The 23,518-nt window shown below is 40.8% G+C and overlaps 1 protein-coding gene across 7 annotated transcripts in view; it reads left to right on the plus strand.

The window, feature by feature from the left end:
* The first annotated feature begins 337 nt into the window (after nt 1-337).
* Nucleotides 338-23,518, plus strand: part of PTPRZ1 (protein tyrosine phosphatase receptor type Z1) — a 195,522-nt gene continuing 172,341 nt past the window's right edge. For all 7 annotated transcript variants that reach the window (XM_074942315.1, XM_074942317.1, XM_074942316.1 and 4 more), the window contains exon 1: nt 338-770. In XM_074942315.1, the coding sequence (XP_074798416.1) occupies nt 353-770 (418 nt within the window). In that variant the 5' untranslated portion in view covers nt 338-352. The remainder of the gene's footprint in view (nt 771-23,518) is intronic.

A 23,518-nucleotide genomic window follows, 5' to 3' on the forward strand; every position in this document is an offset into this window, starting at 1 on the left:
TTACTTTCATAACTGATGCAGCAAGCCCAGAAGTGCTGGGACTATGAACTGCCAAGCCCAGAGGTGCTGGGGCTCAGCCCTAGCAAGCCCCAGAGCAAATTAAGCAGGGGTGGCAGGGTTTGAGCGTTGTTAAAAAAGCTGCTGGGCAGGTGGCTGCAGCGCAGGGGTGGCCTAGGCGCTCCCTTTCTTGGGTGTGCAGCCCAGCTGAAGTCAGCAGGGCTTGCAAGGCTCTGTAGGGTGCATATTTAGAATGGAGCCTTGCTGGCTCCTGCCAAGTCAGACACCCCGCCGTCGCTCGGGCTCGCGACGAACTTCTCCCCGGCCTGAAGGGGCACATCCCCAGCCCGCAGACATGCAGCAGGAGAGAGCGAGGCACACGCTGGGGTCCGCCCCTCTGCCGGGCGCGCACCCCCACCCTCACGCGCAGGCTCGCGCAGTCTCCCGCACGCACATCAGGCACCTCCGCCGCCGCCGCCGGGTGAATGGGAGCAGCAGGCTGGAGAGCACGAGCGAAAGTCCCAGAGATGCAGCACCAAGTCTGGCCCTGCTAGGTTCCCCCACCCCCTCCTTCTCCTCCTCCTCCTCCTCCTCGATTGGGAAGCGTTTAAAAGGCGAGGCTGGAGGCTCACAAGCCATTCCCCCCAGTGAGGAGAGGTGCAGCTGCCTGGGGACAGAGAGCCACAGAGAGAAGGGGGAACAGGACGATTTGGAAATGCTAATTCTAGGGCGCTTGCTTGCTTGCATCCAGCTCCTCTGCGTCCTCCGAGTGGGTGAGTGAGATTTGCATGCTTTAATAATAGCGGGGTTTAAAACCAACTTTGCGCCTCTGTGAGCCCTGGCTAGTGCCATTCCCGACCGGAGCCTCTTTTACTTTCACTCCACGGAAATATGCTGTCAGCATCATGGACGGGAATGTTTCTTCTCTCCTTCCTCACCGTAGCCTCCAGCTGCTGCTGCTGGGCTCCATGGAGGCAAGCTCGAGTCCTGCCCCCACCAGCAGAGACAGGCTGCTCTGGCTGGGATCGCTCACAATCCCACCCACGCCCTGGCCTGAAAAGTGGTATTTAACACCAAAAGCACTAGGTAAAGGGCTATTTGCATTGCCATTAGCCAAGGAGCCAGGATCAGCCTCTTCTGAGGAGACACTGTTCCAGCCATTCACTTCCACAGCCCGACTGGATGCACTCACATGAAAATTTATCACATATGAAATGAGAGAGAGAGAGAGAGAAATCTACAATTCAAGGCAATATAGGCAACAAGCATCAACTTGTCTGTACAGTACATTAGATGTTCGATTTTATTTTAGCCAGCAGCCTGTTTAGGCAATTAACATTTTTAAGAGTATCAATGAATGGTGCCAAACCTCAGTCTAAAAAGAAGACAGTTATCCAATAGCTGATTAATTCAGTCATTGCTCTAAAATGAGTAGGATACTGATGTCTTTAAAAGCAAAAATACATTAGTCTGTATATTAACATTTCACCCTTACTTACACAGTATTGGTATTCTGATTTTAGCAGGACCACTTACATAACCAAATTAATTTTAAACACATTCAGATTTATGCAGAGTGCATCATGAGAATCCTGCAATTTCCTTTCTATCATTCGAAAGCAGATATTAAAGGAATAGTTAACTTATTATTGGAAGTGTTGTCTTAAATACTTTGTCATATATATTAAAATAAAAATGTTTTTAAATCATGAAATTTTATCTTGTATATTATGTTGTGATGCTGTTAGCTCCTGCCAAAACACTGGAAAATATTGGTTAAGTTTCACATACTTATGTGAAAACAAGATTTTCAGTCATTGTCATCTGTCCACAACCAGTTTTATAGTAGAGCTCTCGTGTTAAAGTAGATATTAACCTACATTTTTCATCCAATAGGTGGTGCTGCTTCTGGCACAGTAAATCTTTATAAACAAAGATCAGTGTCATGCGCAAACAGTGCAATCAATTTCACTGTAGTTGAACTCCTCATACGGTAATTCTTTTGATTTGACATAGGAAGAAACTAATTTGAATTCCCTTTCCAAAAAGCGTATTGGAAGTGGTTGAATTGTAAATTTGATGGGTGCAAATGACCTTTAATTAAAAATATTTCAGTTGTTATAACGACATTCTTAACTTTTGATAGGCGCTATTCAAATTTTAATTCTAAAATATTAATTCTAAAAATCTTTTTCTGAAATAAAATATAAATGAATAGACCAATACACTTTTCCAGTAGTAAGGTATGGCAAAGTATGAACTAGCAAAATATACTCAATGAGGTTTTAATAACATCTTTCATATATTCCTTACTTATTTCCTAATAGTAATGAAAATTCCTATTTTAAAAGTCAAAATTAAAATCTATTTATATGTATGTTGTCAAAGTCAGATTCAGGACTCACATAATTTGTCCGATCACTCTGTTTATTAGCAAAGCGCTTTGTCAATGCACCCAGATATGTGAGCCCCTCTCTGAGGCTCAAGCTAACTTATTTATACAGATAAGCCAAAGCCAATTTAAAGTAAGAGACAAAAGGAAGCAGAAACTGACAAATATACATACATATCTTATTTGCATACTAACGTTTGCCAATCTCCTAGCTCAGTAGGAGCTCTAAGTTAATTAGTTTGAGGACCCATTGTCTCACACTCCTTAGTGTTTCTCTTCCTGACAACTATATTTCAACAAACCCTTCAAGTAGCATTTCTTTAATGAATTATAATTTCAATATAATTCATTCTACTTTCACAACTTGTAAATATGGGTGTATGCTGTTATGACACAATGTATATGATATAAAGTCATAATTACATTTCTGACAGAAGTGCAATGTTACTGGAGTTTACCTCTTCCTTGTAGGTTAATGTGGTCATGCCATATTATAAAAAATGGAAAGGCATTAAGTAGAACTTGAACTCTCTAGGGAAATAGAGATTCTTGTATGTTAAACATTTGTTCTACTTCCTTTTGTGTCTTGGTAGAAATAAGATGTTTGTTTATAATGTAACTTTCTAACACTCAGTGTACTTGTGTGAGTATACTGTACACGTAAATACAAAAGATCTGCCAATACTAGAAACCATTTTTTTTTCAATCCCACATCAGGTATAACACCAGCTGCTACTTCATTTTTCTCCCTTGACAGATTCACCATTGTTTTCAAAACTGACCTGGAGGGGTCACCCTTCTTAGAGGTGATGGATGATTTGGTCTCAATGGTAGCTCATTCTGAGGACTGATGAGCCAGACTGCATAGCTTGTTGAATGATGTGATTGTTCGCATGAATGAATACACTGGACAGGTTATTAGACTAATTTTAATCAGATTTCATTTGAATATCTTCTTCCCTCTGCCTACAACCCAGAATACTTCTAATCTATAGCTCTTTGCCTGTAAGATTAAAGTTTATTTATTTTTTTTTTAGATTTTGATATAATTTAGTTTTGCTTTCTCACAATAAAGAATTGAATCATTGGGTTTAGTGAATTTTATAGGTCCTAGAGTTTTTTGTACTGGGCTAGTGGTTACCATTCATTCTGGTATCCAGAACCAGCGTCAGCTTATTTTATGAATGGAATGTTGCTGAAGTGCCTGATAGACTGTAGCTTCTTTGTGAAGGCTGTGCCTGTTTCAAGAGTCTATCATTTTATCCTCAGGGAGATACAGAGAACTCTCCTGAAAACCTACTGTGTTCTACAGATCCAATCTGATGTGTGTGTAATTTCAGAAAAATACAGTTAAGTTCCCAGTTTGCCACTGTCTTACAGTGATATCCTCTCGTGCTTCAAGGGAAGTCTGCTCTGGGGTCCAGTTCTACTTTGGAGTTTTGCCTTGGACTTCAGTGGGAGCAGTATGAGGCACTTAATCTGTGAAAAGAAAAGGAGGACTTGTGGCACCTTGGAGACTAACAAATTTATTTGAGCATACGCTTTTGTGAGCTACAGCTCACTTCATCGGATGCATCTGTAGCTCACGAAAGCGTATGCTCAAGTAAATTTGTTAGTCTCTAAGGTGCCACAAGTCCTCCTTTTCTTTTTGCGAATACAGACTAACACGGCTGCTACTCTGAAACCTGTCATTAATCTTTGAAAAATAAGTAAAGCCTGGCTCTCCCCACCCTATGAAAAACTCCTAGGAGGGAAACAGGAGGGGAGAATACTCACTCCCAAAGGAAAAATTTAGAGTTTGAGTTGAGGGCAGGGGTTTCATCTGCTGTATTACTGGGCAAATTATAATGGCCTTAATTTGATGCTCTTACTTAGGGATGAATAATACCCTATTCCACAGGTCGTCCCACTGAAGTCAGTTAAAGAACTGAAATCACTGGGACTCCTTATGCGATAAGGTTTTATTCAAATAGTACCAATTACTTCAGTTCTTCAATGATGCTATTCATTTGGGATCCTTACGGGTAGTAGAATCTGGCACTATATGATTATATGCAAACATTATTCTATAGTCAGAATAAAGATTTCCTAGTAAATTTTTGTTTTTATTATAAAAAAATAAAAAAGCACTGCACGTCATTGTGCATTGGTTGTGGCATTTTTACCATGAACAAAAAATCATTGACACAGTTTGTAATTGCATTTATTCAGCTAATTCACTCTCATTTCAAGTCTGCTCTGACTTAAACACATTCTAAGTAACCCAAATCCATGAGCTGTAAGAGCTTGCAGGATTTGTCCCATTCTGTTTCCAGTGTGCAGCTTTAGCTATAAATAATTGAAGAGGAGAAAATGTTTTAAAAACCAGAAACGCATTTTAACAAATTGTATTCTGAAGAGTGATTCATTTTGAGTTAGTGACTTAAATATTCAGATGAACTTAACATGTTGCAGGTTGCTTTGTGATTCTCTGTACCCTCCTCTTACTCGTGAAAATTTACAGATGATTTCCCCAAAGTATATAAAAAAAATCACTTGGAATGTAGCTCATCTATACTTTGCCATTATTAAATTCCACTCTCCACCCAACCCAGTAAGGAAATCTTCCCGTTAGTAAATTGTCCTTTGGTTTCATTATGTGCAATGCATTGCTCCGTTTTTAGTTCAGTCCGTAGCATCAGAGTAACAAGCCATTATCAACACAGAAAATAGCACTTTTTTTCTAAATAATTCATTTTGTGTTATTCTACTGACTTCAAGGGGTTTATTTCCAAAGCTGAGTGGTGGAGGTACAGTACAAGCAATTATCTCATTACAAATAAGAGCTTTGTGAATGCACCTGCTGTGCTGTACTTTGATATGTACCCCTAATAATTAACAATTAATGGATATGCAAACATGAAAGCCTTGGATCAAGTATGCTTTTATGATCTTTATGGACTCAATCATACATTATGTGCATATTTACAACCTCATTTGGATTCAGTATGATATGTAAAGAATACAGAATGAGGCCCTATTGCCCAGCTTAAATTTCTTTTCTGATATTTGTTGTGTATCAGATATTAATTTTGATGTATTTTATACTAGATGATATCACAGTGGAGATTTTATTATTAACTCTGCTTTACACTTAAGATGATGCACGTTTCCTATTACATGCTCTCTATGGATACATTTAGGTAAGCAGAATAAAAAAAGGCAAAACATAAACATGAATTTAAAGGGAATTTTCTTTTCTTAACCATCATTTGATTTTATATATCTGTGTACCAAAAAGACTTTATACAGACATTCACATTTCAAAGTGTGTATGTGTATCTACATATACAGTATTATATTGATTATACATATAAATATTAGTAGATCTGAAAAGTTATGCAGAAGTTACTGAGACTGTTTTTAATGAAACTTGAAATAGCTTAAGTGCAAACCAATATTTATGCTGCACACTGTTTGTGGGTGTGATATGTAACGTAGGTGGCACAGTAATTTTTCCCACTTTTAATGCAATGTAAAAGCAAAGTTTTCAAAGCTATGCTAGGCAGCACTACTTAAGCTTGTTTAAATGTATTTTTGTTAATTTTTAAATTACGTTTTTCTTCAGGAAATAAGTATGTGGAGATAATTTGATTATATTCTGAATATTTCAACTATGAATTAGTAAATTAACATGCAACTATATGTATTGCCTATTCTTTATATGTATTGCCTATTCTCCAATTAAAGCTATTTTCCTCATTTCCTGCATGCATTATTTAAGTGGTCACTTCCCAGTATGATTCCTCTAATTAGTGATTTAAGGGAGAGCAGATTCTGTTCTTTTGCTGACCATTTCAATTGCCTGAGGAGGCTGTGAAGGCTAGGACTATAACAGGGTTTAAAAGAGAACCTCCATGAATTTATCCAGTTAAGTCCATTAATGGCTATTAGCCAGGATGGGTAAGGAATGGTGTTCCTAGCCTCTGTTTGTCAGAGGGTGAAGATGGATGGCAGGAGAGAGATCACTAGATCATTACCTGTTAGGTTCACTCCCTCTGGGCCACCTGGCATCGACCACTGTCGGCAGACAAGATACTGGGCTGGATGGACCTTTGGTCTGACCCAGTATGGCCATTCTTATGTTATGTTCTTAATTCCTCATCAAATGGGCAGTGCTTCTCAATATTCCCCCTGGGGATTGGAAGTCTGAGATAGTTCTGGAACCCGTGTCTCCCAGTTAATAGCTTGATTCTTACAGCTTCATGCACCATTTTATCTTGCTTTTCAGTATGAGGCATCCCAGAGCTTGCACCCCAAGCCCAGAGCCTGCACCCCCAGCCTCAACCCTCAGCCCCACCCCCCAGCCTGGAGCCCCCTCCTGCACATCAAACCCCTCACCCCCAGAGCCTGCACCCCCAGCTGGAGCCGTCACCCCCTCCTGCACTCCGAATCCCTCAGCCACAGTGCGGAGTACCCTCCTGCACCTCAAATCCCTCATCCCTGGCCCCACACCAGAGGGTGTGGGAGGGGGCTCTGGGCTGAGGCTGTGGGTTGGGATGTAGGAGTGGGTGAGGGTTCCAGCTGGGGGTGTAGGCTCTGGGGTGGGGCCAGGGATGAGGGGTTTGGGGTGTAGGAGGGGGCTCCAGGTTTGGAGGGGGCTCTGGGCTGGGACAGGGGGTTGGGGTTCAGGGTTGGGATGCAAGCTTACCTCGGGCAGCTCCCGGGCAGCTGTGCAGTGGGGCTAAGGCAGGCTCCCTGCCTGTCATGGCTCCGCGCTGCGCCCCGGAAGCAGCCAGTAGCAGGTCCGGCACCTAGGTGAGGGAGACAGGAGCCTCCATGCACTGCTTTTGCCCACAGGCACTGTCCCCCTCCCCCCATATCCCATTGGCCATGGTTTCCAGACAATGGGAGTGTGGAGCCAGTGCTCAGGGCAGGGGCAGTGCGCGGAGTCCCATGGGCCCCCCCACATAGGAGCCGGACCCGCTGGCCACTTCTGGAGCGCAGCGTGGTGCCAGGACGTAGGGACGAGTCTGCCTTAGACACACGGCACCACTGACCGGACTTTTAATGGCCCGGTCGGCGGTGCTGACCGGAGCCACCAGGGTCCCTTTTCGACCGGGTGTTCCGGTCGAAAACCAGACACCTGGCTCCCCTACTGGTCATACACATGACTTCGTGTAAATATCAAGGTTTATTAATGTTGTGTTTACCACGGATCCTTTCAATTTTGCTTTTGAAAATTACTTACTACTTTGGAAGAATGCTAAAGAACCAGGTATTTCTTGACATTTATGGATGTCAATCATACCTGAAAAATTCCCTATATAAAATCGAAATATTACATTTGGGAATCTTAAGTTAGGATTAGAATCTAGGGGTACAATCATCCAACTGATCTGCATTCCAAATTCCCATTTCAGGTTCAACCCCATAAAGATAAAGAAATTATTTGGCATTCCTACAAACTAGTTTGGAGTTAGAAAACAGTCCTCTTCAATCAAGTGGATGATTCTAATGTAAAAAAATCTCTGCATTTATATATGTCATTGTGAGGGGCATACTGATTTCTGTTGCTCCATACCCAGTCATCAGACTCTCAGTTTATATCTTTGTAAAATCTTTAAGGATACCTTCAAAACAAAAAACACTACAACAAAATTCAATGGTATTTTTATTTTTGCTCTTGCAACTGTTGCATCATGTTGAAATGACAAGCGTTCTGCAGAATAAAGGACCAATCCTGCAAAGCCATAATCATGAGTAAAATTGCTCAGGTAAGTAGTCCCATTGAAGTTATTGGGAGTACTCACCTGCGTACAAATTACTCATTTGATTAAGGATTTACAGGACAGGTGCTGGACCCTTAATTTTCATATTCTGTGTCCAGGGAATTCTGTTTAGTTTTAGATTGCTTGACAATTGAATAAAACAGTTACAATTAAGAACGACATCTGTTCTCACTGACTTAAGTATCTTTTGCTAAGGCTTGTTAAAGATAAAAGAAGTGAAGAGTTGATGAAATATTAGTGTTACAAAGGGAGAAATGAGACAGCTGGAGTGCTGTATTGAAATACTTTTACAAGGTACTTTGAAATACAGTGAATAAAGGCTGCTGTACACAAACACATTAAATCAAGTTTCTTAATGAATAAAGACTTATGTTTCTGTACATGCACTAATTGAATTTCATAGAGAACTGCTAACTCATTTAAACTTTCCTGACAAATTATCGGGTGTTCCTTTAATATGTCTGGTTTTCAGTTGATTTAGATGCTATATGGTCCCAATCCAACTCCCACTGAAGTCATGGAAAGATTTATTGACTTCAGTGGATTCTCCCTGCATTGTAACTCATGTTAAAAAAATCCTTTAGTTTTTTTTTTTTTTTTAAATCCGTCAAAGCCTAGGGAAAGAATACCTTGTAATATTCCAATAGGGGCAGCCTGCACTAAGGTACCTGAAAGTTCCTTTTGAAGGCAAGAGCCAATACATTTAAGGGAAATTGTAGTCCATAAAATCATTTCTTAGAGATGCCTGATTCTGTGCCTATACCACATGCAAAACTCCCATGATTTCAATGGATGTTTCACGTGAAAAGCAATATTGGACTGGATACTAAATAATTAGTTGGCGGAAAAACAGCTGATTTTATAGGTTCTCCTAATATTAATAAAGGCAGTTTGTCTTTTAAAAATACAAGATACCTTTTTCAGTTCCAGATGCATTTCCAAATTAATCACGTTTCATTCAATTCCGGCCATTTTGAAAACTTTTGTTCTATGCATTTTCTCCCCATATCGGTTACGTTGATAGGTGCTTTGTAAATAACATAGAAGTGTCATGGTGTACCTTGTTATGTGTAATTTACTTAGAAGTTTGGACAATAATTGCATTTTCTTTTAGTACTATAGTGTTTGTGTTGCACAAGAAAACCCAGGGAGACTGATTCTTTTCTTACTTACCCCACGTTTGTATCGCTTGTTACCTTTGACTTCACTGAAGTTACTAGCGATTTTACAACAAGATAACTGAAGGGAGAATCAGGCCCAGAATGAGCATTTGTAATTGACTAATCAGAAACTTGAGTACCAAATTAGTAGTAATATATTCAGCATGTCAAGGGGAAAATAATACTACTCCATTCATGTATCTACAACTACATGTCCAGAAAAGCCATCCTTCACCCTGGAGGGGAAATGCACACTGGATCATGGTCACACTCAGTGGTTGTATAGCAACTCCACTGCTATTCGCTATTGGCAAACCCAAATATTCAAAAATCAGGAGTCATGGCCCAAAAGCTCCATTAGATTATCTTAAAAACCATGAGATTTTAAAATATAGATTTTGGGTTCTTTTTATTTGCTTTCTGGTTTTTTGAACCCTTTAGCATCTACTATTTCAAGCAAGGTTTCTCCACAACCAGGAGTGCTAGAAACGTCTTAATGGTTTTAAAAAGTTAGTTTGTAACAAATGATCAAATTAAGCGTGTCATTGCAGGAGCTGGGGCTGTAAATAAAACACTAAATATTACAAGACCTGTAATAACATCATGAGAGTTGGCAACAGTAGCTGCTCACGCTGGGGGAAGGATTCCTCACTTCCTTCCCCCAGCCATTCTGTAGACCCTTCCCATGTCACCCAAGCTGTTCACATGGATGCAGAGTTGCCCTGGATGGAGGAAAGAGGCTCTTGTAGATAAGACTCTAGACTAGGACTCAGTCGATCATACATGGTTCTGCCACAGACTTCCACTCTGTGCTTAGATTTGTCACTTGCTCTCTCTCTCTCTGCCTTAAAATTCCCTTTTGTAAATTGGGGCAAGAACATCTGCTTTAGAGGCATGTTTTGCGGCTAAATTAATAAATGTTTTGAGATGGAAGGCATGATACATGTGTGAAATATTATTCTGGGGGGAGGGAGGGACGAATGACTAGTGTCATGGGGAAAAAATAGAATGTGTTCTTGTAATTAAATATTTCTCATAATGCATACATACAAAGGGCCAAAGTGCACAGGCAACCTCAATTCTGGTATTTCCTAACTTTTGAGTGCTTGACTTTAAAAGCTTAATAATGTACTTTTTGTGTGTGTGTGTGTGTGTGTAATTATAAAATAATGCCAACAGGTCTGACACTGGCTTGCTTCATCTCAGTTTTATCAAGTGAAAGGCTGTCTGTCTGAGTAGAATTGTCCTGTGGGGCATGAAAGATGAGGGGCTGCCATTTCTGTTGTGCTGTACTCTCTCACTCTCTCTCTCCCCACCCCCCTCTTCAATCCATACAAAATGCAACTACTAAAATAATCTCCTTTGCCCATCCATTTGATCATGTTTCCTCCCTCTTTGCACTTTTCTCTTGGCTCCCCATCTGCTATTGCATGAAATGAAAGACTCTTGTTACCACTTTCAAAGTTCTTCATAATGCTGCCCCTTCCAGTTTGTCTTAGCTTGTCAACGCTAAGCATAGCATTGGCCCATCCCTTCCACTCTGACAGTGTTTCAAGCCTTATCCGCTGGTTTGTCAGCTTTTCACACAATCCCTTACATGCCTTGTTCCAGGCAGCTCCTTATAAATGGTGTGACCTCTCTGACCTCATCCACATACAAGTCCTTCCTAAAGACCCACTTCTGCTGTGTTGATTATAGTGAATTAAGTGCAGGATGATTCCAGAATCTGCAGATCCTTATCAGGAAGCTTTGCAATGTACCTCCTCCAGCATTTTCAGACCCACTCCCATATGTATTTCCACAGGAGGGGACAATCTTCCCCACTCTTTCTAACCACTCTCTTTATTTCTTTAATATTATTCTCCATGTTTTTGGCATTTGGATTTATTCCACTCTGTATTCTTTATTTCATTTTTTATTCTTATTTTAGTTTTGCTTAATACTGACTTTATCTGTATACAGTAGTAACTTAAGGTCGGTATGAATCACAATCAATAGTAATTTTCATTACAAAGAGTGGGTAAAAGAAAAATATGTAAATTTCTTTTTTTATTTACTGTTTTATTTTCTGTACCATGTCTTATCATTTTGCATGGAGGTTTACAGTGTTCGGCATCTGTGGATTAGAGGAAGAAAGCAGATTTCTGTAGTTAGCAAAATAGGCATTTGAACACAGATTAGTCAGTATTATACTCAATAGCATTCATTCAAGTGCAGACAGGAATACATTTAGCCAAGGAATCATTCTCCTCATCCATTAGTGATAAATAGACCTGTACAAAAAAGATTTTGGGAGACTACCCAGCCCTTTAGCTCTGAGTAGTTTTGTGTCTTTTCTGAATTGTGCTGTCAGCTGTGGGATTTGTATTGTGTGAACTGGCAGAGAAAATGTACCTCCATCTAACAGTATTCTTCACTGTCTACGTGGGGAGCTCTGACTTTTTTGCATGAGGTGATGTGACTGTGACACACAATCTACTAGAGATTTGTCTGAGTGGTTGAACTGCTAAGCAGAAAACTTACTAGAAATATGCAGCCAGGAAAGATGGATATATACTTCCCCTTGGGAATATGTGCACGTATTAAATGACGTGACTTACATTCTCAACTGTTTAAATGTTTACTGTAGGGAAAGAGATTCCTAATGTGAAAAAATTACTAGGGCAATTTAATGTACATTAGGCTTAGTCTAGTTGTCTTGCTGAATAAAAGAAGATCAGTTCAGATAAATCAGATGGAGATAATAATGCAGTGGTGCATAATGGAAAGTTTCAGGTTACATAGAGTTTCAAAGAAATAGAAACAAAATACAAGAGGACCCGAAAATGTGTGTGTGTTTTGTTTGTGGTAAATAAGTTGTAAGTTAATCAGCTGATAGGGATAAAATTTGTAGATCATATTCCAAATGAAGATACTGTGTGTGGATAAAACTTTATCACAGACTATGTCATGAAAAAGCTGTAATTGTAGACACTATTTGTACAGAGTTTATAGAACACCCTGGGTATGCATGAAGTTTTGCTGACAAATTAATGGGATCTCTGTCATTGATATTAATGGGGACAGGAAAGGCTCTACCCAGAGGAATTTGCAGTCTTTGGGCCAGGCTATGGCTTTTTCCTCCATAAATGTATAAGGAAGGGAATGGCTACAAGAAGTATCCCAACTTCTGTCCCACATGCAGCTGGAGTAAATCCTATGGAAATGTCTGATGAGGGAGGAAAGATCAAAGTGAATAAGAACAGCAGAAGAGGCTTCATTCAGGATATACTTGCCTTGCAGGCCATTTAGCACCCTGTGAATATAGTAGAAGGAGGAAATAGCCCAGAGCACAGGATCTTCAGTCTAGTTGCGAACAGGTAGAATTTATGATCTGCTGGGCTTCACATTCATCAATGATCTAGAATCCCAGTGGAATCTTCCACTTGCATATGTGTGGTGGGTTCCACCATTTGCTTGCTTACATGCATTTTTGGTGCATATGAAGTCAGTCTGACTCCTGCTGAAATCACTGGAAAGATTTCTGCTGATTGTGGTGGAACTTGGATCAGGCCTTCATTAGCAAGAATATGGCCCAAAGATTCTATATAGGAACGCAAAATTATATTTTGTTCTTGTCATTAGATATTAAAAGCGGTATATTTTGTGGATAATATCCCTCTTAGTGGTGGTGTTGGGGGAATAACTCTAAACTGGAGTGCTAGTTAAAAAGGAAATAAAAGGTTAAATGAATAAAAATTACCCTGGCTAATAACATTTTCATATAAAATGGTCCTATCCAGGCCAAAGAGGTCTTTTGTGGATCCACCACAAGTATCCCAGGAAATATTGCCTCAAGGCAGCACAACCTACGGAAGCAGCCACGTGATGGCAAACTCAGCTTTGTGTGGTCACCCAGCCATGCTCTTTCTCAGAGCTGGAGATAAAGATTCTGCTCAACAGATATGCCACGAAGAAGATTTAAATGGGCTATGGAACGAAAAAAGTGATAATTCCCCACAGTATGACAACTGCCAGGGTTGTAGAAAGGAGTCTATTATGATAGTTTTCAGAGTAGCAGCCGTGTTAGTCTGTATCCGCAAAAAGAAAAGGAGGACTTGTGGCACCTTAGAGACGAACCAATTTATTTGAGGATAAGCTTTCGTGATGCATCCAATGAAGTGAGCTGTAGCTCACGAAAGCTTATGCTCAAATAAATTTGTTAGTCTCTGAGGTGCCACAAGTCCTCCTTTTCTTATTATGATAGTGTTTTCTAGGTTGGGGGTCACCACTAGTAACAGTGATTTCCAGGATTCCTTTCCAGACAAGCTCTTTGCAGTAGGATCCATGTTGTTTTATGTACTTGTGTGGTACAGTGTGACCATGCTCTTGATTGGTGCTACTGTAATATAAATAAAAGTAGAAATATTTAGGGTGGGAAAGTCCTTTGGTTCCTAGCACAAAGTTAGGTATTCTTTTGAACTAATAATAATAGCTTAGGCCTGGAACCAGTCTTCCCTTTTGAATGGGGGGGCGGGGTGTAGGGGTAGGGAGCATTGTTAAAGAAGATGAGAAATTATCCTCTCAAGCAGTATCGCATCTCCCTGCTGCCAAGCTGCTTGAAAGGAGAGTCTCTCATTCTTGGTTATTTGTAATTTTGTAGCCTGTCCCACAGTGCAGAGTTTACTTCTGGATAAGTCGGGCTGCTGTACATCTGGGGCTTTGTGGAAATTGGGCAGCCTCCGAGGGATTGCATATCCCAGAAGACCATGCACATTTCAGTCTTGGCAGATCCCTATTTCTATGTATCAGAAACAGAACTGGTCTGGCAGAAAAGTTCATGCTGCACCCTTAAAGGGTGCAGTTGTATAACTGTCGTTAATCTGCATCCCTGTGTTGGAAACTGTGTAATTGCACCATCCCAGCTGGAGCTCCAAGATGCATTTTGCTTCAGGCAGATATAATACCTCCCAGATTCACAGAGCATGCAGCAGCTGCACCATCCTTAAGGAGGGTAGAACATGTGCTCCTTTTCACAGTAAGCCAGCTCCATTGGATGGAGTGGAGAGAATACAACCATTTCCCCACTGAGTCACTCAGCTTCTCTGAAGCACAATACCGCCCTGAGTTTCCATTGACTTAGTACATCTCAGACCGCCCTCAATGCAGGGCAAAGCCTTAAAGGCTCAACCAAGCCCCTTAATTAGTTAGTTTTGTGCAATGTTTGGCAGATATAACACATTAGATAAGTCCTAAGTATTATGATTATTATTATTATTTTAGATTTACAAAGCATTTCTCAATAATCCTTTAAAATGGGCAGTTATAACTTGTTGGAGATTGAAAAGCTTTCGATCAGTCCAGAACAGGAAGTAAATGTTCAGCTTGCACTGGTGAGATATATTTACAGAACAACTACAAATTTTAGATATCCAGTGCATGACAAAAGACCAAAACACAGATTTATTATTGCTACTTCCAAAACTAGATGTGCAACCACTTAAGCATTTATGTGTTGCAGAAATGACTGGCCAGGTCTTAGGCTATCTGCAGTTACATGTATTTATGATCTGAAGAGAACATGAAGAATTTTCCTTTCACGTCCTCTTACAGAAATTCTTTAACTCTCATGTACATAAATGTAAGGCTACATTCAAACAGGCTGCTGGAAAGGAATAGGGGGCACACCTACGGTGTCCAGATAGTAAGTGTGAATCAGGACAGGGTGAGGGATAATAGGTGCTGATATAAGACAAAGCCCCGAATATTGGGACTGACCCTATAAAATTGGGATATCTAGTCACCGTAGGCACACTCTTCCTTGCCTCACCTTCGAGAGTGACTGCATCAATAGGTCAAAAAAGCAGCATTAATGTGTGCCCATAGCCTGGCTGAGACCAGAACTGTCTTCCTTTCAAGAGAAGGAAAATTTTGCATGGAGACTGTGCATAGAGGCCTGAGGTCAGTCAGGCTTGAGTGAATACAGTATGTTTTAAAACTGCACACTGCAGCCCAGATCCCTAGTTTGTGCCCTGTCATGCCCCTGAAGGTTGGTGTTGCTGTGGCTTTTTCCAAGAGGCAAAATCTTTGAGGCCATCTTTTGCTCTGCATGACTTGTGGTGGATGTGTGTTTGCTGGTTGTAGGCTCAGAAACAGAATCTGCCAAAATGTATCCCCATACTATTAATTTTTCATGAGATCAAAATTAAGGAGAGAGGTACTAAAGGCTCTGTGGTCTAAATTAGTGCAGAATTTGCTTGTAGTCTCTCTACACTTAAGAGTTATTTATGAATATATATATTCAAGTATATAGAATAAAGTCATTACAGAAAAGCTTTAATTTTAAGGTTGCATGGATATCTTTTAGCTATTGTACTCATATATTACATGCAAAACAAAGTGTTCCCAGGCAAAGAATATTCAAAAACATTTTGTTTACTTTGATAAATTGCTTAATAAATGCTTCTTAATTATGTTCAAATAAGTGAAAAATATTCTTCAACATTGCTCCCTAGGGAAACAAATATTCTGGTAATGTTTCTACATCAAAATAATTTATTAGCAATTTTTTCCCCATTTTGCTTGTGGACACACCTCTCAAGAGGCAGTGTATGAACACTAGTTGGTTTTGAAACTTCATTTACCAAACAAAGTGATCTACAAATACAGGTCAAAATAATCTCTATAGATATAAAGACCTGCAGGATTTTAATTTAAAGAGGAAATGTTATTACTATGCTTACTGATGTAATACCTCTGTACTTTACAATTACTCCTGTGTTTGGGAAATATAGCCATTTACATTATAGAAGGAGGTTTTCATTCTATAGACTTAAGCATTCTGTGGACCTTAGTTCAAGAGTGGGCTCTGGGAACACCTGAGTTCTCATCCTGGCCTCTGTAGCCGTGGGCAAGTCATTTAAATACTCTGCCTTAGCTGCCCATCTGTAAAATGGGCTTACCAATATTTACCTTCTTCCCAGGCATGTTGTGAGAATTTATAAGTTAACTTTTGTATTGTACTTTCAAGAGGAAAATGCTATGTTAGTGTTATGTAGCATGATGATGGGCAAAATCCTACTGTCAGGAAATGATATAGGTAGACTCCTTCATAGTCTATGGAGATCTACAGTATATGTACAGGGAAGCAGACTTCCATTCAGATGGCAGGGAGAGTAGTTCCTATATTTGTATGCCCCTTATCTGTGGTCAGTATTTTAACCAATAACTAGAATTACATTTGTGGCTAAATTTACATATGGGGATGCAGTTTAATCTAGTGATTAAAGCATGGGACTGGGAGTCATGAGACCTGGTGACTGGTTCTGACTGCCACTGGCATGCTGTGCAATCTTGGGCGTGTCACTTATCATATAATCTGTAAAATGGAGGTAACTCCCCAACCTTTTTAAAAGCACTTTGGGATGAAAAAAGCACTTTTGCATGTAAATGCAAAAAAGTGGGGTTACTATTACAAATATTCTTGGACTAAGGTACCCTGCTTCTGCTGACAAATAGCCCTGACTCCTTTGTTCTCATCATCTGTATGTAGCGGTCTTAAATGTACTCAGATAAATTAAGTCATAGTTATGTTTATTCTAGAAGACTTGGGTCAAACTAGCTGGTCTGAAATTTTATTCCCAATACGTTATCTTTAACCATGTTTTCTATGAATATTAGATACAACATCTAGGCCAAATATTTTTAACTGCTATGTTGTTCATTCCATCAAGTACTATTTACTTTTATCGAGTAATCCGATTCTGAATGGAAGCAGTAGGTGAGCATTTTGTGGCATGTTGCATCCAAGTCAGTGAAGTGAAAAGAATGTGACACATTTGATGTGCATTTGTGATGTCAGCCATGCCACAGCATAGCTATAGCATGGCAAAGGGAATACTTACGTTGAATGGGACATCCATAAAACAGGTGTGTCTTTCTCGTTTCATTTAATGACTATGCATGCCCCAAAAGTGTGGTAGGGCACTTTCAAGGTTTAGAAAACTCAGATCTTCTAGCATTCAACAATGGCTAACAGACCACTGTCATTGTTTGGCTCCTCGTAAGGGTCACATTTGTAAGAAATAATAGCATCCTGTTTAATTTTGATAGTTTCCTCATGCTAAAAGGTGAGGCTTTTAACATTCACTGCCGGAACATGTGAAAACAAGGTTACATCTTTCATTTGCTGCCATCTCAGTTCTTTGTGGTCTTGGCACACATGTTCCAAAGTAGCATCTAGTTCCTACTTGGTGATCTGGCTTGCTAATGTAGAGGTCACAAAACAAACATTAGAGATCAGAATCAGAAGATACATTGGTCACCATTCAAAATTCTACATTTTAACAACAGTTACCACATGGTAGTGTCCCAAGATACCACCATTATTTCCTGTTCTAACTATAGGAAAATATTACAGTGTGTCAGATACCAATAGTTAAAACACCGTGGTAAATGTTGACTTTTTGACACTGACCATTGCCACTGTACTCGGTATATTATATATGCCTCCCTATTTATGTCAATCCTGCACAGCAACCAGAGAAAGTTGCAATCCCAGCACTCCCTCAAGTGCCAGAGACTGGTCCTTCCTGTAGCCCATGTAAATACAGTAAAGGGATTCAACTGCGCACATTTCTCTATGGAGAGGAGGTGATCTCTCCCCTCTGCGGGAGGGAAACTGACAATTTTGAGGAGAAGAGGGGGATGGTGGAGGGACAGAGGCAGGCAGTGGGGAGGCTAAAAGAAAGAAACATAAAAAAAATCGAGAATCTGTGAGTAAAGTGAGAGAAGCAGGAGGCGAGGGCAACCAGAGGGATGGAGGGAAACCGAGACTGAGCGAGAAGGAGAGTAAATGGAGAGGCTGAGACTGGGCAGGACAGACAGACATGCAGGAGAGGGTCCCTTCGGTTGGAAGCTGGCTGGTCAAGTGAGTCCGTGTTGGATGGTGTGTTCCTGAACATCTGTTCCTGTATGTTCCTGATCATTGGTTCCAGTCATAGAATATCATCTCCTGTCATTGATTCATGTTGTCCCAGAGATTTGGAACAGGAAAACCAAAGGTCCTTCAGATCCCATGGTCTGGTCTAATGTGCACCCCTGCAAGCATGAATCACTGCAGTCCAGTCCATCTTTTCAGGAAGTTATGAGAGGCACTTGAGGGTCAGAGACGGAGTTGGGCATTAGACAGTACTAAGAGATTTGGGAAAGGGGAACCTTGAACTATAATAACCTAAAAGAGGCCTATGCATGCAAAGATAGATATAGATACATTTTATTTATTTATTTAGAAGGTTACATTTCGTTAAGTACACTTAGTAGTAAGCTATAGTGTGTGTGTGTGTGTGTGTGTGTGTGTGTGTGTGTGTATAATTAATAATCAAATGGTTCTAATTTTGTTTATTATCTGTATTCTTCATCTATTTAATGTTGTTGTAGGTAGGTCAAATCCAGTTCCATTTGTTCTGGTTTAAATAAAATCCCTGTTGTTTTTTTGATTAACCATTTATATTATCTTTGCTTCCATTAAATAACCTTTTTGTCATGGTGTAACACCTTCCCCCACCTCTCCCCCCCAGCTCTCACTTGCTGAGTAAATTATACCCCCAGTGTGATGGACCTTTGCTAAATCTTGGTCGGTGGTTTAGGGATGTGGTGACCCCCGGATATATTTTGAATGATAACACAATAACCCTATTCTGAGAGGTCTGCTTACACCTGCGTGGGCACTGGCCACCCGAAAAGTAGCAGGGAAGAGCCATAACTGTGGCCCTGAACTTTCCAGGGAGGTCAGTGGAGCTGGCTGGGAAAGCAAACAGGGTGCTGTAGCAGAGAAGGTTCACTCTCCCTGGACACCGGGAAGCTCCAACAGTGATACTCTCTGAGGTACAGTGCCTCCCACTGCACCTGCTGGGGTTGTGTCTTCAACAACCCTTACTCAGCACAATTGATCCCAAATTTGTTACAACAATACACATTGCAAGTAAAGGTTCAAAACAGGCCATGAAAACCAGCATTCACGTGCCCAAAGGGTTTAAATTAGGCAAGCAAGTGCTGAATGAAAACCTACCTACCTTTATTTTTTCTGAACTAAAGAAACCTTCTTTAAAAAACAAACAAAAATACCTAGTAAAAAGACAGGTTTCAGAGTAACAGCTGTGTTAGTCTGTATTCGCAAAAAGAAAAGGAGTACTTGTGGCACCTTAGAGACTAACCAATTTATTTGAGCATGAGCTTTCGTGAGCTACAGCTCACTTCATCGGATTTTCCAGTATTTTTAATTACTTCTGATAAATGACAAATTTTATAGTGAAATTCTGGACAGCTGGGCAAAGATAAAGGGTGACAGTTTGTTAAGCAAAGGGATATGAACAGTACTTCCTAGAATCCTTTATCATTGTTACTAGAAAATTTAAGAAAAATGTACTGACTGTTGTTCCAAATGAGGGCAACAATTCTACATTCCTGCAAAACTCCAAACATCCCACTGAGCTAAATGGGAGGAGCTGTAAAGAGGTTTGCTCACCAAAGTCCCTTAAGGAGTTGACAAGGATTTCAGAAATGGGCCCAATGGACTTTAATTGTGGTTAAAACTGTACACGCTGCTGTTAAAGAGGAGAGCTCTCATCTGAAAAGAAAGAGTAACCTAAGAAAGGGACAAATCCTGCTACTGTACTCTGGCAAAACACCAATTGTCTTTTATGATAAGCAGTTGAGGAAGCTGTTGTCCTTCTGTTTGTATTTACATAAGGCCAACAGACCCCAGTCGTCGGCAGGCGGGATCAAACCTGGGACCCGGAGCTAAATGCATGAGCCTCTACTCCAGTGGTGGGCAACCTGCGGCCCCTCTGGGTAGTCCGCTGGTGGGCCGTGAGACAGTTTCTTTACATTGACCATCCGTAGGCATGGCTGCCTGCAGCTCCCAGTGGGTGCTGAGGGAGTTGGCTGATTTGATTGCAGAGCTATTGGTCATTATCTTTGAAAACTCATTGCAATCGGGGGAGGTCCCAGACAATTGGAAAAAGGCAAATATAGTGCTCATCTTCATTAATGATCTGGATGATGAGATGGATTGCACTCTCAGCAAGTTCACGGATGACACTAAGCTGCAGGGAGAGATAGATGTGCTGGAGGGTAGGGATAGGGTCCAGAGTGACTTAAACAAATTGAAGGATTGGGCCAAAAGAAATCTGATGAGGTTCAACAAAGACAAGTGCAGAGTCCTGCACTTAGGATGGAAGAATCCCATGCACTGCTACAGGCTGAGGACTGACTGGCTAAGCAGCAGTTCTGCAGAAAAGAACCTGGGTATTTACAGTGGACAAGAAGTTGGATATGAGTCAACAGTTTGTCCTTGTTGCCAAGGAGGCTAACAGCATATTGGGCTGCATTAGTAGGAGCATTGCCAGCAGATCGAGGGAAGTGATTATTCCCCTCTATTTGGCACTGGTGAGGCCACATCTGGAGTTTTGGGTCCCCCACTAGAGAAAGGATGTGGACAAATTGGAGAGAGTCCAGCGGAGGGCAATGAAAATGATTAGGGGGCTGGGGCACATGACTTATGAGGAGAGGCTGAGGGAACTAGGCTTATTTAGTCTGCAGAAGAGAAGAGTTAAGGAGGATTTGATAGCAGCCTTCAGCTACCGAAGGAGGGGTCCAAAGGGGATGGAGCTAGGCTGTTCTCAGTGGTGGCAGATGACAGAACAAGGAGCAATGGTCTCAAGTTGCAGTGGGGGAGGTTTAGGTTGGATATTAGGAAAAACTATATCACTAGGAGGCTGGTGAAGCTCTGGAATGGGTTACCTAGGGAAGTGGTGGAATTTCCATCTGTCAGGGTTCCCTCCCCACTCTGAACTCTAGGGTACAGATGTGGGGACCCGCATGAAAGACCCCCTAAGCTTATTTCTACCAGCTTAGGTTAAAAACTTCCCTAAGGCACAAATTCTTCCTTGTCCTTGGAACGGTATCGCTGCCACCACCAAGTGAGTTAGACAAAGATTTAGGAAAAGGACCACTTGGAGTTCCTGTTTCCCCAAAGTATCCCCCCAAGCCGCTTCACCCCCTTTCCTGGGGAGGCTTGAGAGTAAACAAGGTGAGCACAGACCGGACCCTTGGGTTTTTAGGACACTAAAAACCCCAATCAGATTCTTAAAAACAGAACTTTTATTATAAAGAAAAAAAGTAAAAGAAACACCTCTGTAAAATCGGCATGGAAGATAATTTTACAGGGTAATAAGATTTAAAACACAGAGGATTCCCCTCTAGGCAAAACTTTAAAGTTACAAAAAAACAGGAATAAACCTTCCTCTCACCATAGGGAAAATTCACAAGCTAAAACAAAAGATACTTTAACGCATTTCCTTGCTATTACTTACTATTTCTCTAATTTTAGATGTATCATTCAGTAGGAGCTGAATTATTTGCTTGGTCTCTCTCTTTGTCTCCAAACAGAACAACAAAAGCACAAAGCAAAATTTTTTTGAAAGTATCTTCTCCCCTTATTGGTCCTTTTGGTCAGGTGCCAACCAGGTTATCTGAGTTTCTTAACTCTTTACAGGTAAAGGAGGGATTTTATGCTACCCTTAGCTGTATGTTTATGACACCTTCCTTAGAGATTTTTAAGGCCATCTTGACAAAGGCTTGGCTGGGATGATTTAGTTGGGGTTGGCCCTGCTTTGAGCAGGGGGTTGGACTAGATGACCTCCCGAGGTCTCTTCCAACCCTAATCTTCTATGATTCTATTAGGTTTCACTGATTTGTATATTCAAAATGAAATTAGATAAACGTACTAATACAGATGGTTTCTAAAATGGAGAATCTGAAGTGAAGAAGGATATCCTAGCATATCCATATGCCTGATGGGTTTTTTTTTCTTTTATCTCTAGGATACAGTCCAAAAGATGGGCATAGGACATGGAGTGTTAAAACCTTACAGTCAGAAGCTGCCAGTATTTAACAACTGTAAACCCAATAACCATATAGTGTAACAACTGAAAAGTAAAACTGAAACCAGGTGTGATGGAGTGTATAAGCCACACACTGGCTGAGAAGGGGTTAACTAGAGCCTGTGAGCTCTATTAGCCCCACCTTGCCATATCTGTAGGATGGGTCAGGCTCAGAGAGCAGTTAAAATGAAGGCGTTCAGTGCAGTTGGGGGAGGAGACGCTGGAGAGAGGAGGCTTGGAGTTCCCTCTGTGTGGGAAGACCTGCCAGAAGCCAGGTGAAGAGAGAACTGTGGGAAAGTTACAGGAGTGGAATTAGCTTCTGTGTTGGGGGCCTTGGAAAAGGTGCAAGACTCTATGGAGGTAGCCCTGTAGGCTAGTCTGTGTTGAAGGATGGAGAACTGGGGACAAGTTAAGATGGACTAAAAACTCAACCCTGGGGTGGATGGAAGTTGCATAGTTTGTATTTTTGTCTAGTTTTTGAGTTTTGCTGAGGGACTCCAGGGGGAAGCCCTGTGAGCTGCTGCTCTAGAAAAAGATTGAGGCTGAAGAGGAGCCCAGGATGGGAGGAAGATGGTGTGTTGACTACCACGATTTTGATGGGCACTATGTGTTTGGATCATTGATACCTCAGAAGAGGGGGAAACTATAGTATGACATGGCTGGAGAGCCAGACTACGGAAGTCCTGAGGAGGAAGGTGTGGCAGAGTTAATGGATTGCTGTGTCCTCTCAGGAAGTGGATCTCTGGGATGGTAAAGCTATGATGCAAGGCAATAAAACAAAAACACCAATCCCCCCAACCCAAGCTCACTGTGGAATATATAACAGAGCAGATATTTCTTAATGAATGAATGAGACTCTTAATCCTCACTTTAATAAACTGGTTCGCCGCCAGTATGTGAGCTATCAGTCCATTCATCCAGTTGAGAATTTGGAAATAATCCAGGTTACTGTAGGTTAATTTAGAATGCAGCCTCTCTGTCTCAACCTGATTTTGCATTTAATTGACACTAGTTGGACTGGCTAAAGCAATGAGCATAACATTAGAGAAGGAATATAGAGTGTGATTTCTTAATTAATTCTAATTCTAACATTCTAATCCCTCTTTTATGATATACTTTACTAGAAGACTGAATTTCTCTGATAATGGACTTACTATCTATAAAATAGTTATGTCGTACTGTTAGTTTACAAAGCACTTAAACATATATAAATTATGCTCTCTCTCTCTTTGTCTAATTATGACAAAACTAATAATCACAAGATATAGGGCAGCT

This window comes from Natator depressus, chromosome 1, assembly GCF_965152275.1.
Source record: "Natator depressus isolate rNatDep1 chromosome 1, rNatDep2.hap1, whole genome shotgun sequence".
Classification (NCBI taxonomy): domain Eukaryota; kingdom Metazoa; phylum Chordata; order Testudines; family Cheloniidae; genus Natator; species Natator depressus.